Source organism: Melanaphis sacchari, unplaced genomic scaffold (assembly GCF_002803265.2).
Source record: "Melanaphis sacchari strain LSU unplaced genomic scaffold, SCAv2.0 Contig128_pilon_pilon, whole genome shotgun sequence".
NCBI lineage: Eukaryota > Metazoa > Arthropoda > Insecta > Hemiptera > Aphididae > Melanaphis > Melanaphis sacchari.
Window position 1 is genome coordinate 707,688 of NW_020270519.1, and position 25,687 is coordinate 733,374.

General features: G+C 25.1%; 2 protein-coding genes across 4 annotated transcripts; one reads left to right on the forward strand and one right to left on the reverse strand.

The window, feature by feature from the left end:
• The first annotated feature begins 505 nt into the window (after window positions 1-505).
• Window positions 506-24,461, forward strand: LOC112591072 (serine/threonine-protein kinase N). Of its 3 annotated transcripts, none has more exons than XM_025334727.1 (19): window positions 506-1,075; window positions 6,460-6,886; window positions 9,552-9,664; window positions 9,738-9,933; window positions 11,604-11,758; window positions 16,690-16,949; window positions 17,010-17,155; window positions 17,219-17,306; window positions 17,611-17,776; window positions 19,347-19,569; window positions 19,631-19,893; window positions 19,982-20,152; window positions 22,739-22,939; window positions 23,025-23,204; window positions 23,274-23,425; window positions 23,491-23,710; window positions 23,784-23,891; window positions 23,966-24,106; window positions 24,171-24,461. In XM_025334727.1, exons 1-19 carry the CDS (start codon window positions 1,058-1,060, stop codon window positions 24,312-24,314), a joined length of 3,372 nt encoding a protein of 1,123 aa, XP_025190512.1. In that variant the 5' UTR covers window positions 506-1,057; the 3' UTR covers window positions 24,315-24,461. The 3 variants fall into 3 exon arrangements, with proteins under 3 accessions (XP_025190512.1, XP_025190513.1, XP_025190514.1); XM_025334728.1 differs by having other exon boundaries at window positions 6,538-6,886; window positions 24,171-24,460; XM_025334729.1 differs by lacking the exon at window positions 19,982-20,152 and having other exon boundaries at window positions 507-1,075; window positions 24,171-24,460.
• LOC112591073 lies at window positions 13,706-15,163 on the reverse strand. The gene is made up of 2 exons (XM_025334731.1): window positions 14,674-15,163; window positions 13,706-14,605 (listed from the first exon to the last, which is right to left on the reverse strand). The coding sequence occupies exons 1-2, from the start codon at window positions 15,067-15,069 to the stop codon at window positions 13,796-13,798; spliced, it is 1,206 nt and encodes a 401-aa protein (XP_025190516.1). The 5' UTR covers window positions 15,070-15,163; the 3' UTR covers window positions 13,706-13,795.
• Window positions 24,462-25,687: the final 1,226 nt, after the last annotated feature.

Genomic DNA, 25,687 nt, shown 5'->3' on the forward strand with positions numbered 1-25,687 from the left:
AATCTAATTACGTGGTACTATACACTAATGTCTAATACCTATATTTCTGCAATGGTAACTGTTGGTTTTTTTTTTTTAATAAAATGCAGACAGATTATAGTACATTAGAACAGCATTAACGCGTCGTACAGCCGTGCTATAGTTATAGTATAATACCCATCATAAACCTGCCATGGCAGCAGTACAACATGTCAACACGTACAAACTACAAAGGACTAAGGAGTCAAAGGACGTAGATTATAGACAGCAGCTTATAGCTTATAAAGTCATAAGTTTTAACTGTCATTACTGTTATTAGTATGTTGTCTCTGTGCCAACCCGTGATCGTACACTCGTAAGTCGTAATGATAATACCATAATATTATTATAATCATTAGTATTGTGTGCGTGCCGAGGACTATTGAAGCCGAGCGATGTGGCGACACTGGGACCCACCGCGATTGCGCATCAGCACCGCTCTCGCTCCGACTAAGCGGCGGCAAGCGCCTAGCCCGAGCGAGTACGGACCGCGGGCCGCGTCGACGCCGACGGAGAGTCGTGTCGAGTGGAGCGTTTGCGCGTAGTGCGTACCGAGTAGTGAGTACTGATACGGATTACTGAGTAGTCGTCGGGTCCGACTCATTAATCAAATTCCAACGGTCCTCGAGTTTCGTGTGTGCCCTACGCGCGTGCGTGCGTATGTTATTATTGTTTTCCCCTCCAGTCACCGCCAGTGCCACGGGAAGGAAAAATAAAAATGGTGTTCGTGTGTCGTCGGATTGCGCGCAACTAGAGGAGCCGTAGCCGCAAAACGATATGATTTTCCGCGTTCCTCCGCCACCGCCGGTAGTCGTTTTTGTTTGCCCGTCGCCGTAGTTCCGTCGCCGTCGCGCGGTTCCGTGTCTGTGTGTGATTGTGCGCGAGCGTCGAGCTTTTACGTTCGTTCTCCCAACCGGTTGGCGGCTGGTGTGTGGTGTGATGGTCGCTCGTTGTCGCCCGAACGCGCCGTCGTCGTCGCCGTCGCCGTAGGAGTAGCAGCTGTCCGTGTTTGTCGGCGTTCGTCAGGTCGGCGGTTGAAATGGCCGAGTACTATCAGGTAAGTTCATTCACCTGTGGCCCGACACCCCGCACCGCGCCGTCGATGCGCGCTCAAACAGTGTGAATTCTGCCCCTCGGACGTCGGTCCGATGGTGTTTTTCGTCCTGTCCGCGCGACGCCGGCCGAACGTAAACGTAACTCGTGCCGTCCGTCGCTCGGTGACCACCAAAATCACCCTTACGACCGACGTCATCACCCGAGTGGCGTTCCTTTTGGCTTTGGACGCGCGCAATATATTTATTTACTCTGGCACGCTGCGTTTCGTCCCCCCAAGGTTGTGCGGCGAGAAGCGGGTATTTTTGAGCCCGAGTTTTCCGCCCGCACCTGTGGCGGCGACACGACGACGCACTAGCGCTCGCATGGTTTTGTAAATAATAATACTATAAATTATTGTTTACTCGTCTATGGCTGTTGCCTGTAGTTTTTGTTATCGTTGTCTTACGTCTAGGCGTACCTACCCCGCATTCGATTTATATCGATAGTATCTTCTCTTTTAGCATGAAATTGTTCTCGCTACTATGCCCATAGTATTGGGTTAGCGTATTATGATAGTTGTGTCTGAAATTATTCTGTCATCAATATATAATATTCCTCTATTATGATCAATTTTTATTGATTTCAGTATATTTCTCGTGTAACATTATTGTGGCTAAAGACGTTATTTCTAAATTTGAATCTGGGAGCAAACATTTTAAAGCCTCCTCCCCTTATCTAGTCAAATATCCGAAATATCTTAAGTGTTAGCTCGTTTTCTGAAACTATATCATACACTTTTTAAAATTATTTCTCATTCTACTAAATACATTGTGTTATGAAGACTAAAAATCAAAGAAAATGATATAGTAATGGGTACATAACATCTTATTTTGAGTAAAATTGCTATAGAATTTACCATTTGATAATGTGTTTCTATTATTTGCTATTTGTAAAATATGCATAAGCACTTCAAAGTTTTTATTAGACGCTAAATTCGCAGTTAGTAATTGTAAGTAGGTAATACTCCATATATTTAAACACTGAATTGGTAACATATTATTCATACTCGTTGTTACAGGCTTATAAAATTAAAAATAAATTAAACTGTTTTATATCATTAAAATAAATTTAAAATAGTATATTAGGAAAAATATATTTAAAACACCTTAGCATCTAGATTTTGGTGCACATCATAGCAATCTGGGCGATTAGATTATTATAATATACTGCATGTAATGGGTCATGAAGATTTTTTTCATTGCATTGGTGTGCGTTCAGCGTTATAATTTGTTAAGTTCCATATAGGTACTAGTGGATCAAAGTAATTAGAGTTATGCATATAAATGTGTATCCAATATTTTGGTGATTTCACTTTTTTACTTGTAAACATTTAAGTACATACCTACTTATATTTTTAGTAAAAAAAAATTGATTAATTAGTACCTATCTTATATTTAAAAACATATTAAAATATATCAGATTTACCTAGGCAGACATTTGTGAAGAACTAAAATCAAATTTGCCTGTATCTAGTTAATCTATGACAAAAGTACTTGATCCTAGAACTAACACAGTACCTATAATAAACTGATATTATATTCAATAACCCTATATTGTTATAATATTGTTTAAAAATATTCTTTAAAAAGCAAAGAAATTTATAATTAATAAGTTAAGTCACTAAATGTCATTGAATTTAACATGTTTGAAATAAATACTGATATATTTAAACTTTGAATCATTTTTCTTTGAAAATTACATAATTCTTCCCTCGATTTGTGTATGATATGTACACAATATGTATTTCGAAGGATACCTATTTATATATATTCACACTAGGCATATTATTTTGAATAATTAAATAATGCTCACAGAGATTTAACAGACATCCACTTGTCCTCCATGTGGCTACTAGTGTTTCAAGTGTTTCATGTATTATGTCTTAAACATTTAAATTTTTATATTTTTTTACAATAAAATATTTCATAATTATGTTCTTATCAAAATATTATTGCATAGTAGGTACTTGATTTATTTACATTTGGGCTGTCAAAAGCTAATATATGATATGTTGATATATATCTACCTGTTTAATCTGAAAACTGTTATTAAGTTGTAAATCAATTTATTGAATTGCTCAACTATTGAGGTATCTCTTGCTAACTGTAACAACATATAAATTAAAATTATAGTTTTTAGTAAGTGTATAGATAGGTAAGCTGAAGTTTATGTTAAAATTTTAGTGCAGATATTAGAATGATGTCAGACTTAATCTAACCTAAATTTTTGTTTTTACCTATGTACTTGATTAGATTAAGTTGATTCATATTGGTTTTTAGGAAAGTACTATACTGTATATAGTAGGATATATCTATAGATTACAACTCTTGAGCAAAATAAGTAGGTTCTTTCCTAAATTTGAAAAAAAACGAACAGTAGAACAGTAAGTTTTTCTTTTCAACAATTTTAAAAGAAAGATAACTGAAATTGATATTTTTAAGAGATATTTTGAACTTTTGGTTTAGATTTAGACATTTGATGTTATTAAATAGCATTATTTTATGCCTATCCTAGGCTACTAGATCTTGTGGTTTATTTTAGAATAACCATTTAAAGTGATAGTATAAAAAAGTTTAAATCAATTTCAATAAGATAATAGAATGTGTTCATAATTCATACTCACTTGATGACAATTGACACTGGAATCATTCAATCATGTAATGATCTTATAATATTAGAATGAAACATTCATTGATATTAATTAATTTATTTTCAGTTTAAGTAGGTACCTATATATTTTATATACTTTATATTTAACATTAATAATTATAGAAACATAAATTTTTTTTAGCTGGGTTTCATAAATAATTTTAATTTTTCTAGTTAAAATTTTTTGGTTTTAAGCTCCACATTTATGTTACCTAGCTATAGCCTTATGTTTATATTTAAGGTAGTGTTATAAGTAAATACTACTTGGTCGGTAATTAAACAAAACAATCATGAAAGGTTCAACTTTTTGCCCATTAATTTAAAGTGTTAAATGCCTATAGTTTATAATAGTGAATTATTGGTATATATATTTAATTATAAATAAATTATTACTGTCAAAAAAAAAAAAAAAAAACTCAAAATAATGTATAAATTTTGCATGACTAATAAACTTTAATTAAATGTAGTGGTAAACTTTAAGCATACCTAATATTTTCTAGTTATCTACTTGTTAAATTAAATTAAATTAAAATAAGCAGATACTTTAACACTATGACAATAAATGTAATATGTCAAAGGTACTTTTTAATATTTTGGTAGAAAAAAAGTACCTATTATGAATTTATTGTGATTCATTCAGGTTTATTTTAAAATCCAAAAATTTTATATATTTATTATTAATATTTAAAAAAATATGAATAAAAAGTTTGAGTTAACAATTTAAATTAAATGTTTGGTATTTATTATAAGCTTTTATGAAATAGATTTCTATAACTAATTGACAATTTGAAGGTAGGTAGTTATCCATAATAATTTATAATGATGTATGAATGATTAATTACTTTCTGATAAGGTATAAGTTTTTTTTTAATATCTTGGCCATGTGTATGTACAGAGTACTTCTGTAGTTAACATACATATTATTTTATTTACATATTTTTAAATTTTAGTTTACAGTATAAACTTATTTTGTTTTTTATTTTATAATTATTTAATTTATTAAGTTGTTTACTGCTTTAAATAGGTACTGTAAGTAACTTAAAAAAAATAATAGGTTCTAGTATTTCTGAAATAATAGATTTATCAGTTACTACTTGTCATATTAATTAAAAATAACTAATAGAAAATAATACCTTTACTATGTAAAGAAATAATATTACAAAATATTAAATGTATAAATTTGATCCCAAAGTTGACAAACATAATGGTTTATTGCTAATTGTAATAGCCAATTATTATATAACTGTATAACTGTATGACATGATATGTAGCATGATACTTTGTTTAATTATACTATTTTATTTTAATTATACCAATACAAGACTATACAAATAAATTATTTCATTTCATAAACATGAAATTATTAAATATTTATCAGTATTAATCTACTTAATTGTCATTGTATCATTCCCTTAAACAAGTAATAACTACAGTATCTATGACTTATTATGAAACATTATTTTAGTAGAGAATAGGCAAATAATGAAAATTGGTTTTTAAAAACTAATGGTTTGGTAAAAATAGAAAATTTGTCAAAAAACTTTTAATAGTATGTTATAATTTTTACACAAAATGATATATCTAGTCCAATCCTATTTGTATCTATCTATTTAAGTGGGTATTAATGTATAAACTATAATACTCACCTAATTATTTTCTTATTGATATACAATTATGTATATTGTATTATTGCAATGTCTTCTGCTTAATTTAATCACTTTGTAATTTAATAGATTGAAAAGAGGACACAAACCAAATCATATATTTCTGTTGTTAATTGATTTTTAATTGATTTTGCTAGTTAATTGGTGAAAAGATCATAGACTAAAGTTAATTATTTCGTATTAAAAAATATATGTAAAAGTTATAAAACTAAATTGTTTTTATTGTTTATTATGAAAATATTATAGTTGTAGATAGAGTCTTAAGTATTTAATCTTTTCTTAAATAATTTGAGTATTTTATTTATATTTTTTATATTAATTAATATAATATTGAAGATTTGGATAATTTTTAATTAAGTATAATACTTAAATATGAAAAATAAAAATGAATTCAGAGAGTTAATAGTTAAATATTTTAAATTGTTATCTAAAAATAAAATGTTCAATGTCATTAAGAACATATGTAGCCATGTAGGTATCTACATGACCTTAATAATCTATAAAGTCATATTTTTATTTTCAATTTGATAAATCACTGTATTTAAAAAATAATTTATACCTATTTCTCTAACATTAGAGAAAAGTCATCCTCTTTTAAGTATCATTCAGAATAATTTTACATAATTAATAAATTTTATTTCAAATATTCTAGTAGTTTTTTTTTAAAAATGTATCTTTCTGCATAATCAATTAGGATAATAATTCCTAGTAATTTAATATCTAAATTTTATAGATAATGTTAACATTTAATTAAAATAATTTTATCAAATATATCATTGTGATGTATTATCATTTATCACATTTTGCCAACTTTTATTTTCATTAAAAATTTAGATACCTATTTTATTGGAAAGATGACATTTTGTTGTAGAATTGCTATAAATTAATGACTTAAAAATTGAATGGAAGTTAATATTCTACAATTCACATTATTTTTAACTACATTAAAACTATTAATTTATATTAATATATAATTTAATTTATAAATTATTTTTAAAACTGAAATTATAATAAATAATTTGTATTGTTTTAGGGTGAATATATATACAATCCTGTTTTATATGAATTGGGTTTTAAGTATGGTTTGGTAACAACAAATACTGATGGTACAGGACACGATCCATCTGCCATTGATGCATTAACTCCTGCACGATTAGATGAGCTGAAGGAAACTATTAGGCGTGAGATTCGACGAGAGCTTAAAATCAAAGAAGGAGCTGAAAAGTTGCGTGAAGTTGTGACAGATCGAAAGTCATTATCAGATGTTACGGATATTGTTAAAAAATCCAATACTAAGCTTGCGGAACTGCAGGCAGAACTGCAAGAACTTGAATCCCATATCATTCTCAGCCATGGAGCAACAGGACAACAATCATGTTCTGGTGCTTCAAATAATATGTTTTCTTCTGGAGTTCACAAGACATCTGGAGTCAATGGATCGGCAGATCGACCTATTTCAAGTAATTAAAAACCTAAAATATGTATATTTATCAACAATTTTTTAAAATTAAAATCCAAGTCATAAACAAATTACTCTTCAAAGTTTATTTTTATACTATAAATTGAAAATAAAAAATTCGATAAAACCAATGGGTATTAGATTGATCATCTTTTTGAATAGGATTATGTAATTGTACATAATCATTTTCAATTTTTACACATTGTTTCATTACATAATTTATCGTACTACAAAATTTCAAATTTAATGTTAAATTTTTAAATATTATCTGAAAAAAATTTTTTATTAAAATTAACAAAAAAGTTCAGTATTTTAATTTAAATTCAATTTTATTACACAGTTATATTGTGCAAAAATGATTTTAAATATGACTAGTTTATAAAAATACTAGATATATAATAGTCAAATGTTTGGAAATTTTTTTTGATTTTTGTTGGTAGTTTTTTCTAAAATTATTCTTTGTGTCTAAAGTGTAATAATATAATAAGTAATATCTAATAAATAAATCTAATCATTAATAGAAATAGAGTTGTCGTGATCAACAAGTTCTTAAATATCTTTTAATCAACAAATTAGTAGATACTTTTTAAATTTAAATAAAATTTTGTTGATGTTTAAAGTTGTATGAATAATTATTTAAAAATCATAAAATGCATGATACAATTATGGTTGGTAAATAGTAGGTATTGTTATTAAAATAATGAGATAACTAGTTTTTTATTAATAGATAATAAAAAAAATCATACTAAAATATAACCTCATTACACATAGATATTTTATAGTGCTTTTAAATTTATTTTTATAATGAATTTTCAAACAAATAAGAGAACTACAAATTACAAGCATATAAAAAATGTATACACTTTTTTAAGCTACTACTTGTATTAAAGTTTTTAATTTAAATATTAATATTTAATATGTATGGTAAAATTTGTGAATGTTGGTGAAACAATACTTAATATAGTTATTTCAACTCTCATTAGAAGAAAAATAATAATAAAAACTAAAAGTAAATACATAAGTATTGTTCTGATAATATTGATAAAATTAAACCTATGATACAGAGTGTTATGTCATTTAATACTTTTATATTTACATATATAATATATGAAATTAAATAAAAGATATTATGTTAACAAATCCAGTAATTAAATTATTCTTAGTATTTAATATTCTAACAGATAAGTTAGTATAGCAATTTATGATTATGCTTAATATAAGTTAGTACTATTATATTAATATTTAATTTTGTGTTTTAACTACAATTACACATTGTTAAATATTTTTATATTTAAAAAATAATAAGAAGTTATTGATAAGCAATTTGTAAAGAAGTTTATTAATATTGAATACATTAAATTCCTTGTATGTAAAGTCAATAATTATAGAACTAGGCAATTTAAAATTATACATACTAGATTTAATAATTTCATGATTATTCTCACTTGGCTTAACTAAATTTCATAACTCATAAATTGTTTTCTGCAACTTAATCTAATATGAAATTACTGATTGTTTAAATAATATAATAAATGTATAAATTTTAGCTGATATTTTTTTAAATGTAACATAGCTTAAAATTTTAAATTTAGTATAATTCACCAAATATTTATCTGTTATTTTTGTCTAATTAGGCAAGTCATGACATATTTATATTTTTATTTAATACTTTTACATTGGTCAAAAACTAATTACCTATTGTTATTTTGTTGAACTTTAACGAACAAAGTTACATAAGTAGTTTATGAGAAAATAAAATCTACATCATTATAAATAATAGTAATATTTTACATTGTTGTAAGATCTTGGTTTTTTCTTACCAATTTTTATTTATGTAAACGGGTGATTCATATGCTTTGTTATGTACTTGAATATAATTTTTGTATGTTTCAAAATTATTTTAGTGTTTAAATTATGAAATGAAAAAAGAAGCATTCAGTTATATTAATTTTACACATAAGTTAACTCTATTAAATTAATTATTACTAAAGTAAACGGTAATTTGTTTTTTTAGTGGTACTCTACCTCTATTTGAAAACAATGTATATAAATTTTAAATAATAGACAAGGCACAATAAGGTATAAACAAATGTAGAGCAGAAGTGATCTCAGATCATAAAACTATTTTAGATAAATTTGTTTTATAGTTAGTTGTGTTCTGAGAATTTAGAAAAGTTATTGTTAATATTTTAATGCATCATTAAAATAACACATTCATTCACCTAATTATCTAGTTTCAACTGTATTCAAAATAAAAATTAATGGTATCCTTCAAAAAGAAACATTTTTCCAGTTTATTTATGATCACTAGTATCAATTTTAAATACTCAAATAATAATATAACTAATGTTCTCCATTAATTAAATACCATATATTTATTTAGTGTTAATAGTTGATTTTAGTTCAAATAAAATAAAAAACAGTTAGGTATGAAGTACAAAATGTAAGAAAAATATGTTATGAAGGTAATAATTTCCATTGAAAATTCTTTTAAAAATACTCGTTATTAGTTTATAACATGTACTCCATATTTTGTTGAGTTTTACATATGAAAAACATGTATTCAAATTATGTGTAATGAGTATACGAGTTACTAGTAAATACTTGACTGTGTTGTTTTTGTTATTATTAAAATTATGAAAAATATTTAATAATTATATTTTTAGGTTCTATGCCTATACAATTTGTTGGTCAATCGCCTAACCAAGTTCAAGAATCTAATTTTGTGAGTGACCTCAGATTAGTACAATTAGAAAAGCAACTTAATATAGAACTAAAGGTAAATTATTTAAGCCAATCATTTAATTAAATTACTTGTGCAATTAAGTATTGGATTTTGTATTTTTTTTCAGGTCAAACAAGGAGCTGAAAATATGATTCAAAGTCTAAGTAATGGTCATTCACGAGATAAAAAGTTATTAGCTGATGCCCAACAAATGTTATCAGACTCTAAATTAAAAATTGAATACTTAAGAATGGCTATTTTGAAAGGAAAGCAGACTAAACAACAAAAAGAAGAAATGAAATTCAATAGTGAAAACAAACATGGTTAGAAAAATTATAATTATCATAAGAATGGTGTATATTTTTAAGGGAATTGTGTAGGTCTTTATAAATAACTCATGAAAATATATTCTTTTAAATAAATCAAAATTATTTATTATTTGGAAAAAGAAAATCTTAAAACTGATTAAAAATGACATTTAATTGTGATGTACTAGAAAATAGTTTTTTCAAATTTTAAAATAAAATATATGAATGCAATGAGACTACATTAAAAAAAAGTTATTTTCGTCTATTGTTCTTGACAATTTCAATAATGTTCTTTTATACGTTATTTAAACTTACTGATTTTTGAGTTATTATGATTATAAAATAATAAGTTTAAACTCAATCATCTAAAAGAAATTTAAAGAGTATTTTGCTTTGTAAAATAGTTTTTATTTATTTAATAATAGTTAGAATTCTGTTGAAGACTTCGTTCTAGAATGTCACTTTTGAAAAATCTAGAAACTCGTTTTGTTTTATAGTAGATATAAATTAATCATTCTATTTTCATGTAAAAAAAAAAAAAAACATATATTAAATTGGTCTATATTTTTAAGGATATTTTATTGCATATTAATATTGCTATTAGTAAATTATTTATTTTATTGGTTACGAACTAAGTTGAACTAATTTTTGCCAAAAACAAATCATATATGTTTTAATGTTATTTCATATAGTTATGTAACTGTTAATAACTATTTTAAGTTAATACTAACAAACCCATATGAATAGGTTTGTGTTATAAAAATAGTTTAAAATTTATCTAAATATTTAAGAAAAATGCTTTATACAAAATAAATAATAATATATATGGTTGCAAAAAGTTTAATCCTTACAAATAATATTTTTGACCTCAACAAAATAACTAAAATCATTATTTCCATTTAAATATCTAAATTCTGCATTTATATTTTTTATGAAAATTTTAGGGTTCTGTTAGAACTTCTTACATGCAACTTTACATTAATTTTTCAATTCTTTTGTATTAAAATTCTTAATTTTAATAATAGTTGAATTAACCCAAAAAATTATTTAAATTTTTTTTTAATTTTGATGTAAATGTTATCAAAATTTGAACTTCAGTCAATTATATAAAATTTATGTGATAGCTTACTTTTAATAAAATTTTTAAAAATTAAAATTTTGATAAATTTTACATTCAATTTTTAAACATTTGATGTTAAAATAAAAAAAAAATTATAATTTTTAAATTTCATAATGAATTCTGTAAAAAATTGTTTTTAAATGATTTTAAAGAATTTTGTATATATATTTTTTTTATTTTAATCATTGTAATATTATCTTAGTAGGAACCTAATAAATTTTTAAGATTTTTATTTACAAATAAAAGTGTTATCATAAGATAATTAAAAATTTTATGAATCAATAACTAGCACAAAAAGAGTTAAAACATTTTGTTTATTATGTTAGTATGATAAAAATTTCAATCCTATAGGTATTCATTTTTGTATAAATTACTTGAAATACATGATTTTAATTCTGCTTAGCCTCAAATTTTTAATTTTCCCTTTTATTTTAAAAAGTTCTAGGACTCTTACTTTTGAAGTCCCTCCCACCCCCTCCCAAAAAACCCACTAAATTAGTGTATGCATTGATGACTGTATTTAATGTTCAATTTAAAGATTTTTTTTATTGTATTTAAATTTTAGAGAAGTCTGAGTCACATTTAGAAACACCATTAGAAGAACGTATAACAGAGTTACGGCATCGATTAAGAATTGAAGCGGCAGTAGTAGAAGGTGCCAAAAATGTTATTAGAACATTACAAAGTTCCAAAATTGCAGAAAAAAAACCTCTTCAAGAAGTAAGCATTTTAAAATTATATATAAAAAAAAAATTAAATAATTTATAGTTTATATTTTTATAACTGATAAATAACTTAACATATACATACATACATGTAATAATTACTGTTTAAAAATATTTAAATGATATAAAGGCTAAATTTATCTACTTAATAGGACGCCTCACCTATGTATATTACCAATGTACAACATAGCACAATGTTTAGTATTTCAAATTTTGTATAGTAATCTTTAATAGTCTAGTGCAGTGGTTCTCAACCTTTTTATGTTCTCAGCGTATTTTTTTTAATTATACAGTTTGATGGAATACTACAGCAATAATAAAAAGTTAACAAAAAAGGCATTTTTATTTTAATTATTAATATATTATATAATTAAAAATTAATACCTAATAACACTGCATATGTACCATGGTTACGGTACACCTGCAATCAGTTCGCAACACACAAGTATATTGCAGAATACCGAGTGAGAAACACTGGTCTAGTGAATTGACCTGTTATTAAATTTTAAGGTAAGTAAATTATCTATGTTTTCTCTTGGGTTTTTTTACAATATTTTAATTGTTAAGCAAGAATCTTTGAATTGTAATATTTTATATCTTATAGTAATTTGTTTTAAAATTTAAATATTGAATAAAACCCATAAGAAAACATAGATAGTTTACTTACCTTAAAGTTTGATTCACTTTAACATCAAGTTTAATTACTCAAAATTGGAACTGCTGAATGCAAATTTCTTATGTGTATATTTGTTCTAAGATAAAGATACTTATCCAGGTGTAGCGTCTTCTTATCATTTTTTTTTGGGATAAATCATTATGATGATTATTATTATAATTTGTATTGAGTTTATTGTCAGAATTTAAGTTAACTTCAATTATATTTAACTTATAACTACTGATATAATTCTTTATTATGTGTATAGTTACTTAGTAATTCTAAAATTTGTTATTGACTATAACTCTATTAAACAATAAATTAAAATCATTCAAATAAGTAGTACTATTAAGAGTAGTCATTTTATTTTTGAATTAATATTATGAATTCATCATCCTAACATGACTGAAGAATTAAAATTAATTATTAAATGTGTTTAATTATCCATATAATTTAATAGCATTTATAATGATTATGATGTATTGCACATATGATATTGAGTGTATTTGCATAACAAATAAACACTAATAATATTAATAATAATAATTTTAAAAAAAAAAAACAGAAAAATGATTATTTCTACTTAATTTTTAATTGTTCTATGACCAACACAATATTATATTATAAGAGTATAGAATTTCCTTTAAATATTTTGTATAAATTATTAATATATTTTATTTGAGATAAATAATTGCGTTAACAAAACAAATAAATAAATGATATTAGTAATTTTATTTTTTTATGACTTGTCAATGAATCATAATTTTTTGTATAAAGTGATCCATTGATTGTCAAACAAGATATGGTTGGTATTATTTATTAATACATCAACTATACATAGTAAGATCAAATTTATAAATAAATTTATTAAATTAAACATATACATTTAAGATTTATTTTATTTTATAACATTTAGTTATTTATTAATATTTATAAAAATATTAATAACTGTTAATAATATTTAAATGCAAAAAATATATTAATCTCTATTTTAAATACATATATATTATGATTTTTAACTTTTGTTGCTACTTTATTAGTATCATCAATGATTATTATTTAGTATTTTTTTAATGATTAAAAGCATATTTTTTTATAATAATTTCAAATAATTATTCATAAAGTATATCTAGATATATATAAATATATTTTCTGGATTAAAATTTTTGGCTGTAAAAAAGAAATTAAAATATAACCTTGGTTATTTTTCAGATTAATATGTAATTATTTCTATTTATTTGGATTGAATCCAATATTTTTACATTTTTTTTTTCTTGTTATCTTAAAATTAAATAAATTACATCATGCAAAATATTTTATAAAATAGTACAATTTATATAGTGTTTGAATTACATGATATGTCTTTATATTAATAAATTACAGACATTTTCTAAACAATGTTAATATCTCTGATTGATCAGTTTCACTACCAATAGAATATGATCTATGCCTGATATTATAGTACCTACGACAGTTAAAACATGAACAATCTGGGTTCTTGGAAGGTCCAACATGATGATCTTGTTTTACCGGTGATCGCATAGGCCCAAACTTTGATGCCATTTTAGCAACTTGAGTCATAACAAATGTAGAATTTGATGGCTGTCTATACATGGGTGATTGTGAACAGTCACTAAAGCTGCCCATGTCGTCATTTATATTTTTTACTTTAGACCATGGGCGTCTTGCTATAGTTTGATTTTTCTGAGAACCAATGCTATTGAAACTCCATGCAGTCTCAGAGCATTCATCATCTGAACTACTGCTTGTTATGTCCTCATAATTTTTTGATTTGTATTTTCGTTGTAAATTTTCGGATTCAAAACTACTATTTTCTAAGGTAGTTGAATCCATAAATGAAGATAAACCACAACTAGATGACTCATAAAAAGAAGAATCTGATATTGTATTTATAGAACTTATTGCTGATGAACAAGGACTTCTTTGTAACATACTTTGATTTGACATTGTTGATTGACTTCGAGCTTTATGATATTTTTTTGATATTTTTTTGCATTTAATTTTGACATCTGATAAATTAAGTAATGTGTCTGTAGATTTAGATGTTAAAGTATTATCTGAATCTGAAGATTCTGTGCAATAAACATCAATATGCACAGTTCTGGCATGACGTTTTTTATGTTTATCTAATTCATATTTACGATTTTTTATAAAAACGGTATTTTCCTTAAACAAAAAAAAACAAAAAAAACTAATTAGTAATGTTTATTATTATTAGTAAACAACTAAAATACCTTTGTTAAGACAATTGAAGTAGAAGGAGAAGTTTGACAGGACACATCCATAGTTTCTAGATGTTTTTTTGGTGGTACATTGGTGCAAAAATGTGCTGTATAACTTTGTGCTCTTCTAGTTGACATAGGGCTTCTTATACCACAACATACTTCACATTGAGGTATTGTATTTAAAGGACAATCACATGTTGATCCACGAGATGAACTGCCTAGACCAGAATCTGCCCTTTGAGGTGGCTGAGCGGTAAACACAATATTACCTCGTTGAAATCCATAAAATGGTTGTTGAGACAATGGTAGATTTTTATTGGGTTGTTGTGTTAATTTTAAATGTGCGTGTATAGACCAATCATGCATTAAACCAGGATTATTATCATTGTTCATATTTTTCTCCATTTTATAAATCACTATTAAATTTGTTACTTATGAATATCATTAGTGTACATCCATCCGAAAACTAAGTTGTAGTAAATGCTGGCCACTTGGATGAGTCAAAAGTATCCTAATTCTCAGCTGAGAACTGTAGTTTTGGCATTGCATCAAACATACTGTTCAAAGCATGCTATTGTTGTTAAAGAGAGGGAACTAGTATTTCTTTCCAAAGGTCATAAAAATGACAAATTCACCCACATACTGCATTCCATAACTAGAACACAATTTAAAATAAGTTAAAAATATTAATTGTTCTATATCTGATAGTAATTATCTATCTATGTATTGATATAAAATTTATTTGATAATTAAAATAAAAACAAATAATGTGTGGGTCTTCTAAAACTCTAAATGTTATAAAATATCTTTAAGAATGTTTCATATTGTTGTGTAAATTGGTGAAAATTAATTAAAAAGATATATTTAATTACATGTTATGTATTAAAATTAAAATAAAATAAATATATGGTATTCATAATCAAAATTATATAAATGATCTTAGTAGTAGTGTATCCAGAAAAGTAATGGCTTTAAGCCAACTGAAGTGTGCTAAAAAGATGCAGTTTCTATTTCCAGAAAGTGTAATGTAACACAACTTGACAAAACATTTTTTTTTTTTTTGTACTTTATAAATATTATGATTTAATTAATTAGTTCAGTACTTCACTATCAAGGTTTAATATCATATTACATTGTATTATGTATACATAAATAGCGTTTACTTTATTCAGAGTTTAATTTGGATAGTAAACAAATTATTAATGCACCTATGCATTAATATTTTTTGGCTATGTTTATTGTTTATATATTTTGCTAAATTATTTTAACAAAACATATAACTATTTATTCTAACTATGTGTTTGACTGATCCGTCTATTGCAAGTTTCGGAGATAGGAGATTTGTCGTTTGACATAAGGAACCCATGAGTTATCCTGGTGTGTCCAATTCTTAGGTGATTTATGGTTGTTTCGTCTTTTCGGTTTAGGTTAGGGTTTTCCCATCTGAATATTGTGCTCTTGATCTAGTTTAATTTAGTGGTTTGGCTTTTCCATATGATTTGCTATTTTTTTTTTTTAATATTGGTTTTTGTGGTGTTTAAAATATTAAAAGTTATTGTTATAAAAAATGTTTTATATTACAATGAATAATATGTATTTATAAAATATATACTTCAATACATGAACGTTTTATGGTATATATTACAATTAAATTTTTTGTGTATATAGTTAAAAAAAAGTTAATTCAAGAAAGAAAATTTTATCTTTTTAAATATAAAATGTTTGCTATATACTAATCAGTAGTTATCCAAATTCATAAATTAAATAACTGCAAAGAAGTATAAAAAAATAAAAAAATTTTAATTGTGTTCCACTCAGAGTTGTTATTTAAGATGGTAATGATGCAATGACATTTTATTATTACATTCCATCTTAATAAACATTAAAAATATCTATATTTGTACTTTTTTATTATTAGGTTTTAATTTTATTAAGAAGATCATATTTTTATGAATTAATAAACTATTGTTAAAATTTTATTTTAATGATTTATTTTATAAAAACGTTATTTTTTTTTTTTATTAGGCACAAGCCAATCTTTCAGAATCTAGTTGTAAATTGGATCTTTTACGGCAATCGCTTGAACGCCGTCGTCAAGAGCTTCCGCCTAATTCAACAACAGCTATCCAATTAGTACGAGAATTACAAAATGCTCAAGCTGCTAGTCCAACTCCAAATCATGCGTATGTTAGTTTACAGCCATTCCTAAAAGCAGAAAGAAATGTGATACCAGAAAAAGCTACTGTTTCTAGGTGTGCTGCGGTTACTGGTAAACTTGAAGTTAGGTTAGTATCTTAATTAACTTTAAAAATGGTAACATATTACTTTATTAAAAATGGTTATAGGTTAATGGGATGTCAGGATTTGCTTGAAGAAGTTCCAGGTAGATCAAGACGAGAAAAAGACAATCCTGGAGATTTGAGATCTTTTGTAAAAGGGGTGACGGGGCGTAGTTCTAGTAAATCATACAATATTAAAGACGAAATTAGTAGTAAGTAATAAAATAAATATTTATATTTAATTTAGTAATTAATAAACTTTTTTACATTTGTAGATGAAATCATGGCTGTTATTAAACTAGATAATCAAACAGTTGGTCAAACTAGCTGGAGACCATGTTCTCAACAAGCATGGGACCAAAGGTAATTTAGTTATTTTATATTGAGTAATTTTTATAATTTAATATATATTAAGATTGGTAAAAAAAAACTTTTTAAATGTATATTTTTAAATATTAATTCAATAAGTAGTTCATTTACATATTTTTATATTTTTATTAAAAGTAGTTAAAATCTTGAAACATTGAAAATAGTTTTATTTTATTACTATTTACTACTGATTATAAAAATTACAATCTAAAGATCACACAATGAGTTGCTTATTGTATGCATTTAAGTTATAATCTTCAACAATAAATTAAATTAAATTGTTTTTAATTGGTAATAGATTTTCTATTGACTTGGATAAATCTCGAGAGCTAGAAATTGGTATTTATTGGAGAGATTGGCGATCATTGTGTGCCATTAAATTTCTTCGATTAGAAGAATTTATTGATGATATTCGACATGGTATGGCTTTGCAATTGGAACCACAAGGACTTCTTTTTGCCGAGGTAATTTGAATGAATACATAGTTATTACTTATTATAATTTACTATTTAGTAATACTTGGTATGTTATAGTATAGATTAATATATAAGTAATTTACATACCTTTTGTTTTATTTATTAACAGTTATCGTTTTATTTTATTTCATAAATATGTTGAATGGTAGTGCAGTAGTATTAAGTTGTTTTAATATAATGGTATGTGGAAGTTAGCACTTAAAGTGATAAGTTATTTTTATAACAAAATACAATATTAATTTGAACACATTTTTCATTTTCTTCAATAATAGATTGTTTATTTTATAATTTGCCATTTTTCATTGTCAAAACTATAATAATTTTTAGTTTGATCTAGAATTTGAATTTTTGACTATGACTATTATGTTATATATCATTGAAGTTAATATGATCAATGTAAAAAAAAAGTAATCAAACAATTATTACCAATTATTTATTGTTATAGTTGTTATAGTAATGTTTTTGATTTAATTATGTACGTATATTTTTTTCTTAACATATAATATGTTATTTGTTATATATTTTGTTATTAACTTTTAATTTTATTTTTCAAACATATGACATATTTTGTCTTATACTAACCACTATAATCTTACTTATAAATAAATGGAATTTTTTTCATATAAATTATTAAAAAAAAAAATTCTATAATTTTTTTTTGCGCTTGGAAGTTAAAGGAGTTGCATATATTTCTATTTGTTTTTGATTTATAGAAGATTATTCTAATAATCCATTCTGTACTATAAATTTAAAATTCATAATTCACTATAACGATTTATTATGTTTTTTTTTTCTTACCAGATTTCTGCCAAATTTCATTAATATACTTATTTTTAATAAAACATTATATTTTTAAACTAATATACTATTATGTGACTAATAAATTTTAAATTATAATTTTTTTTTGCATATTTTATCAATTTTAATTTCTATAATTTCATGCCTTAGTGAATGTTATATAAATATATTATTTTGGGAACAATTATTGATAAGTTGAATGGTCTGCCAATTTTTCTGATAACAACTATACCTTTTAAATATAGCCACACCTGTAATTATTACATATTTATCTATATTGCCAAATCATACATCTAAATACGATATCTAAAGTCAAAACTGATAAATTGTATTTAATAATTGATTTATGGAACACAAAACATATGACAATATGATAACAATTTGTACCTGTTTATTTAATATTTAGCAGCTATGTTGTGTATTTTATTTTGCATATATCTAAGTCAATCTATCTATTCTATACATTTATTCTTTGGTTTTCAAAAATAACTAAAAAAATCCAAAATATCCAATGAGAGAACATAAATAATGTATTTACAGTTTGACTATAAGTCAATTCAAGTCGATATTTAAGCTAACACAAGATTAGAAACTGCTAAACGTACGTTTTAGTATTTTAATTATTAACACTAAGACAGACACAACATATATGAGCTTGATATCCTATTAATATACTTTTATGTTATATATAAATTCAATTGCCATATCTCATTAATAGTTATACTGATATCCAAAATTTAACAATTTATTTATATTTTAGATTAAATTTTTAAATCCTATGATATCACGTCAACCTCGTTTACGAAGACAACGTAAAATATTTAAGCAGCAAGCTAAAAACTTCCCTAGAGCTAATCAAATGAACATCAATATAGCTGCTTGGAGTCGACTTCTTAAAAGATCATCACCTTCAATTCAAAATTCACCATTAGTTCCTGTACAGCAACACTCAAGATCGCATTCACATTCAGATAGCTCCACAGGTTTATAAACATGTAATAGTTTTTGTTGTATAACTTATTTCAATGTGATAACATGATTTAGATGGAGGTGATACAAGACTTGAAGAAAAATGTACTCCTGGTGAAACACCTGAACCAATTAACACTTGTGGATTGGCTGCTGCTCGGCCATTAGGTTTAGGGGTTGCAGTTCTACCACCACTGCCTCCCACTATCACTGAACAGCGAAATATATCTACGGGATCTCCCACATTCCTACCGTCAACAGTTATAGCTGCAAATAAGAGGATACCAGCAGTACCTACTGTACCACCTCCAAGGCCACCACGACAATTAGATCAAGAGGTAAGTGTTACATTCTTGCTTAAAATGTTAGCTATGAAGCTTTTTGAACATCAATGCACCAGGGGGGTAACTTGTATGATATGTATAGCTGCAGAATGCGTTGAAGGAATTTGACTTTTTACATGACGACGAGCAACAGACATTACCACCAGTTCATAGGAGACATGTAATGACAATGTCTGTGAGCATAGAAAGTGTTGGAAGTTCAACTTTGGGAACACCGCAGCCGTCTCCTCTTATAGAGTTTCCCCAGGACGAGGTACATACTCTTCCTACACCACTGTGCTAGGCTTATCTAACACGCGTGCGCCTAACTGGTATATCATCCATTTCTTACTGATCTTGTGCATGATTGATTTGGAGTATATTTTTTATCTTTTTTTATTATTAAATTAAATGATAACATATATTTTTTAAATTTGCTTTTATTTAGCTAAAAATTAGTTTAAAGATGACTTGATTGTGTACAAAGTATAACATAACTTTTAGTGAGGAATAACCTTAAATTATAATTTATTAATTGCTTTAATCTTCTTAAAGTTAGTAAAATAAGTTGAGTCTCAAATACATTTTTGGGATGTTTAATTAGTTGCTGAAAAAAATGAATATTTTTAAAACTACTAAAATACTTAAATAATATTACTTATTACAATATATTAGTAGATAATAAGTAATTGTTTTTCCAAAAATATATTTAACTATTGATTAAAAATGTTTAACTGGAGTTTTGCTTAACATTTAAATTGCAAATTCCAAAAGTTGCATGTTGAGAGTATAGTTTTAGCGATATATGAACTTAATTCATTGAATTTTGTGAGTCGAAAAGAAATTTATGTATGAGCTACTTTACAGTGACATATAAGAGTTTTAAAAGAAGTTTTAATATTCTTCAAGTCTCAAGGAATTTATTGATATAAATATTATTTAAATTGATCTAGTTGTCATTAAAATAAAACGTTAGTAATTTGTGTTTGTTACGATAACATATTTTTATTAGTTTGCATAAAATTACTTTTCCTATACATTTTTTGAAAGGGTGTACATCAAAAATTATCATTTTTATTTGATTAATAATATACAGTTTTTGCTTTCTTCAACTATGATTATAAATTTAATTTAATGAATTATTATTTTTTTTTTTTCATATCTTGAAAATATTTGAACAATTTTAAAAATATCTATCTATACATTCATTTTGTGAAATGTTATTTATATTTGTGTCATTAGTACATTATTTACTATATGAATACTTTTCTTGAAGTGGATGTTGCATACTTTTTTTTTTAATTTTTGAATTATCAAAGTAGTCCAGTTATTATTTTATTTTATTTTATTTTAATATATTTAACAGTTATCATTTCACATTTATGTATATTATATCGGTTTATTTAAATTTAAATTTAATATTATTATTGTTGTAAATATTATTTTTGAAATAAGGAAATAAAATAGTAATAATTATTAATTATTATTATGCTATTTTAATATGTACTGTAGCACAAGTTCTGAAATGCTGAACAATACATTAATACTTAGATATAAAATATAAATATATTAAGGTGTTTTAGATTCAGATTATGCTGAATAATTAGTTAGATTAATATAATTTATTTATTTAGTGTTAGATTTTAGTATAGAATATAATTTAACACCATAATTAATCATTAATATCATGTATTTTTTATTTTTTTTTTTTTTGAATCGGGTATTATTTTATGATTATCTTTTATATTCTGCACTTAGAAATATATACAGTAGGTTCACATTAAGAGGTGCCATGAAATATTTCAGTTTGATGACCTTGTTTTGAAATGGAATTTTCGGGGAATGAAAAGGTGTACCAAAATACACAATTCTAGATAAATTTCAATTTTTTGATCTTGTCGATACACGCATCTGTAATACAACTTACTCTTTTTTAATAAAAACAAAAATAACAAAAATAATATAATTTTTTTTTCTACAAATTTGCTATTTTTCTATAAAAAGTTTTTTTATAATTACAAAATAGGCAAAGTTTTAGAATGATGGATTTTAAATTTACAAATAATCTGTTTTTAACAAAATTTTAATTTAATTCAATTTTATATTATTTGAAAATTTGCTAATTTTAGGGAATTTTTAAAACGTTTTGAATCATTTTTAGAACATTAAGGTGGAAACTTAGAACAATTCATTAGATAAAACTGTGATTGTAAATAATTAAACCTTGATTTCATTTTTATAATTTCCATTACCATCAATTTGCTATCCTATTTTAGAAAAATGGCAAAAATGAGTAAGTTACAATAAAAAAAAAAAATGTTAATTTTGTATTACCTTTCTATCTACAGATATTTAACAATATCGGAAATATTATTTCAATTTTTAAGTAATATTAAGTTGAATTTAGTTAAAATTTTGTTTAAAACAGATTTTTCATAAATTTAAATTCCAACATATTATAACTGCCAATTTTTTAGTTATAAAAAACTTTTTATACAAAAATTGTTTTTAAAAAATAAATATTTTAAGCAAATTTGTAGAAAAAAAATGGTATTACTATTTAATAAAAAGCAAGTTGTAATGAACATCATGCGCTTACTGACTGGGTCAAAAAATTGAAATTTATCTGAAATTGTGTTTTTTAGTACTCCCTTTCATTCTCTGAAAACTCTATTTTAATACTTGGTCATTCAACTGAAATATTTCGTGGTACCTCTTAGCGTAAACACACTGAATATTTAAAAAAAAAAAACTATTTGTATAATATGATTATGCTTGGTTCAAAAAATTTAACCTAAAATAAATTATATTTTATGTATTGATCAATTTATTAATTATAATTTATTTTTGATTTTTGTAGTCGCCATTATTTAGTCAACCTGTTTCTCGTGTACTCGATTACAGAGAGAATGAATCAAAATCATATCATCATACAACATCTAATAATATACAATCAGCAGAATCTAATAAAACTACACTATCTAGTGCTTTTAAATTTTCTCAAATGTCGATGGACGATTTTAGATTGTTGAGTGTATTGGGCAGAGGCCACTTTGGAAAGGTAAATTTTACTTTTATAAATATATAAGTAATAACTGTATATTTTTATTTAGATTTAATTAGTAATCAAACTTCCCAATCTTTAGGTAATTTTGTGTCAACATAAAAAGTCTAGTGAATATTTTGCCATAAAAGCATTGAAAAAAGGAGATATAATTGCCCGTGATGAAGTTGAGTCTCTATTGTCCGAAAAAAGAATATTTGAAGTTGCAAATGATATTCGACATCCATTCCTAGTAAATTTATTCGCTTGTTTCCAAACCGATGTAAGACTACCAAAATATTTTTTTGTTTTATATAATATTAATTTTCTGTAAATCTTATTATTATCATAGGCTCATGTTTGTTTTGTAATGGAGTATGCTGCCGGTGGTGATTTGATGATGCATATACATGCTGATGTATTTGCAGAACCAAGGGCTGTATTTTATGCTGCTTGTGTTGTTTTAGGATTACAGTATTTACATGAAAACAGTATAATTTATCGGTTAGTATTATGAAATGTTAATTATTTTTAAAACATTATTAATGTGATGATTTTTCATATTTTAGTGATTTGAAATTGGATAACTTGTTGTTGGATACTGATGGTTATGTAAAAATCGCCGATTTTGGACTATGCAAAGAAGGCATGGGATATGGTGATCGGACTGGGACATTTTGTGGAACACCTGAGTTTTTAGCTCCAGAAGTTCTTACTGAAACATCATATACACGTAGTGTTGATTGGTGGGGCCTTGGAGTTCTTATATTTGAAATGCTTGTTGGCGAGGTAATTATTAATTTTATTTTAGTATAATATCAATTGTATTATCCTTACAATTATGTTTTTCTTCCATGCTTAGTCGCCATTCCCAGGTGATGATGAAGAAGAAGTATTTGATTCTATAGTGAACGATGAAGTTCGGTATCCCAGGTTCTTGTCATTGGAAGCAATTGCAATTATGCGAAGAGTATGTTATTTAATTTGTATATTGTAAAGCTAATGGGAATTAACAAAATTAATTCTATCTATTTTTTGATCTAGCTTTTGCGCAAAAATCCAGAACGAAGATTAGGATCAAGTGAAAGAGATGCAGAAGATGTGAAAAAACAGGCATTTTTCCGACAAGTTGGTTGGGATGATTTGTTACAAAGAAAAGTTAAGCCACCATTTGTACCTACAGTTGTAAGTATCTTTCACTGTTTAATTGCCTACTGATTTGCATATCTAACTAAAAATTTTTTTCTAGAATTCTGTCGAAGATGTAAGTAATTTTGATGAAGAATTTACTTCTGAAAAACCGCAACTAACACCACCCAAAGATCCAAGACTGTTAAATGATGATGAACAACAGCTATTTAAAGATTTTACATACACAGCTGACTGGTTTTAACAGGGTTATATATATATATATATATATATATATATATATATAAAAATGATTTTTCATGTTTAATTTATGTTTGTATTATAATCGATCAAATTGTAATAGCTAAAGCTAGCTAATCATGTAGTTTAGATGCAATTTCAATTATTTTTATTACTATTAATATTTATTAGGTATTTGTCCGTTTTTTTCTTTTGCGGACATTTTTCCAAAATTATTGTGATTTATATTTTAAGTTGGAAAACTTGACTTAACAAAACTGCTCAGATTAAATTTCTTTCACAAATAGTTACCACACAAATATTTTAAATAGAAAAGTCTTAACATTGATTCATTGAAGAAATTCTCTCAGTATTGAATAGAAAAAAACCATTTGATGACTAATTTTTAACTATCACTATTTAGAATGTAAAGATATTTAATTATGTTGTAAAATTTTAAAACTGTTTTTTTATAAATTTAGTGTTAAAGTTTATGTATAAATAACTTTATAATTTTGTGTAAAAATGCATTCAATGTGCGTGTAAGCATAAAGAAAAAAGTAACTTTTATATATTTATCACGTTTTATTAGAAATGTGAAATGATTATTGTTGGCATGTTTTTAATAAATAGCAAACTATAAAAACTTATTTTATTGGCTAGCTGAAAATCGCTATATATTATTGTTTATTATGCCACACATTTGCCTTGTATTAAAAATTATTGTTTTATTTAGCTCAATTTATTATTGACAATAATATGCTCACTTAGTGTCTTATGATTAGTGTATTATTTTTGTTGTTTAAAAAGTTGATTTAAAATTGTTAAGGCTTTAAATATTTCAATATTATATTTTAAAAAGAAAATTTTCTATATGTAATAGATAAAATTTAAATATTATTATGAATATGTATATTAATATATTATATTGATTATCATTTTTTATTATAAGTTTTAGTTTACATACATTATTTTAACTCTTCTATGCTTCTTACTATATGGGTATATTCTTTAATTTGCTCAATGAAAAAATATTGTTTTACTACAGCTAAAAAAACTTATATTTCATACTTAAATGAACATACGAGTAATTTGTAATCGAATGTGTGGTTGCCTGCTAAGTTGTATAAAATTATTGTTTTACTGATACTTGTTAAGTTGTAACTATTTTAACCTACACCCAAGCTGTAAGAATATAAGAGTTTTCTTGTTTTATATCACTTATTTTACCTTCCTATTATAAATATAAAGAAATAATTTAGTTTTAGCTGTAGATAACTGCAAACTTAATTATCTTGACATAAAATTACTTAGTTAGGATTTTATGTTAATCAATATTAAATGTTTGAATACTTAAGGACATTATAATTTACCATTAAAAACGGTTTGATGATTTTA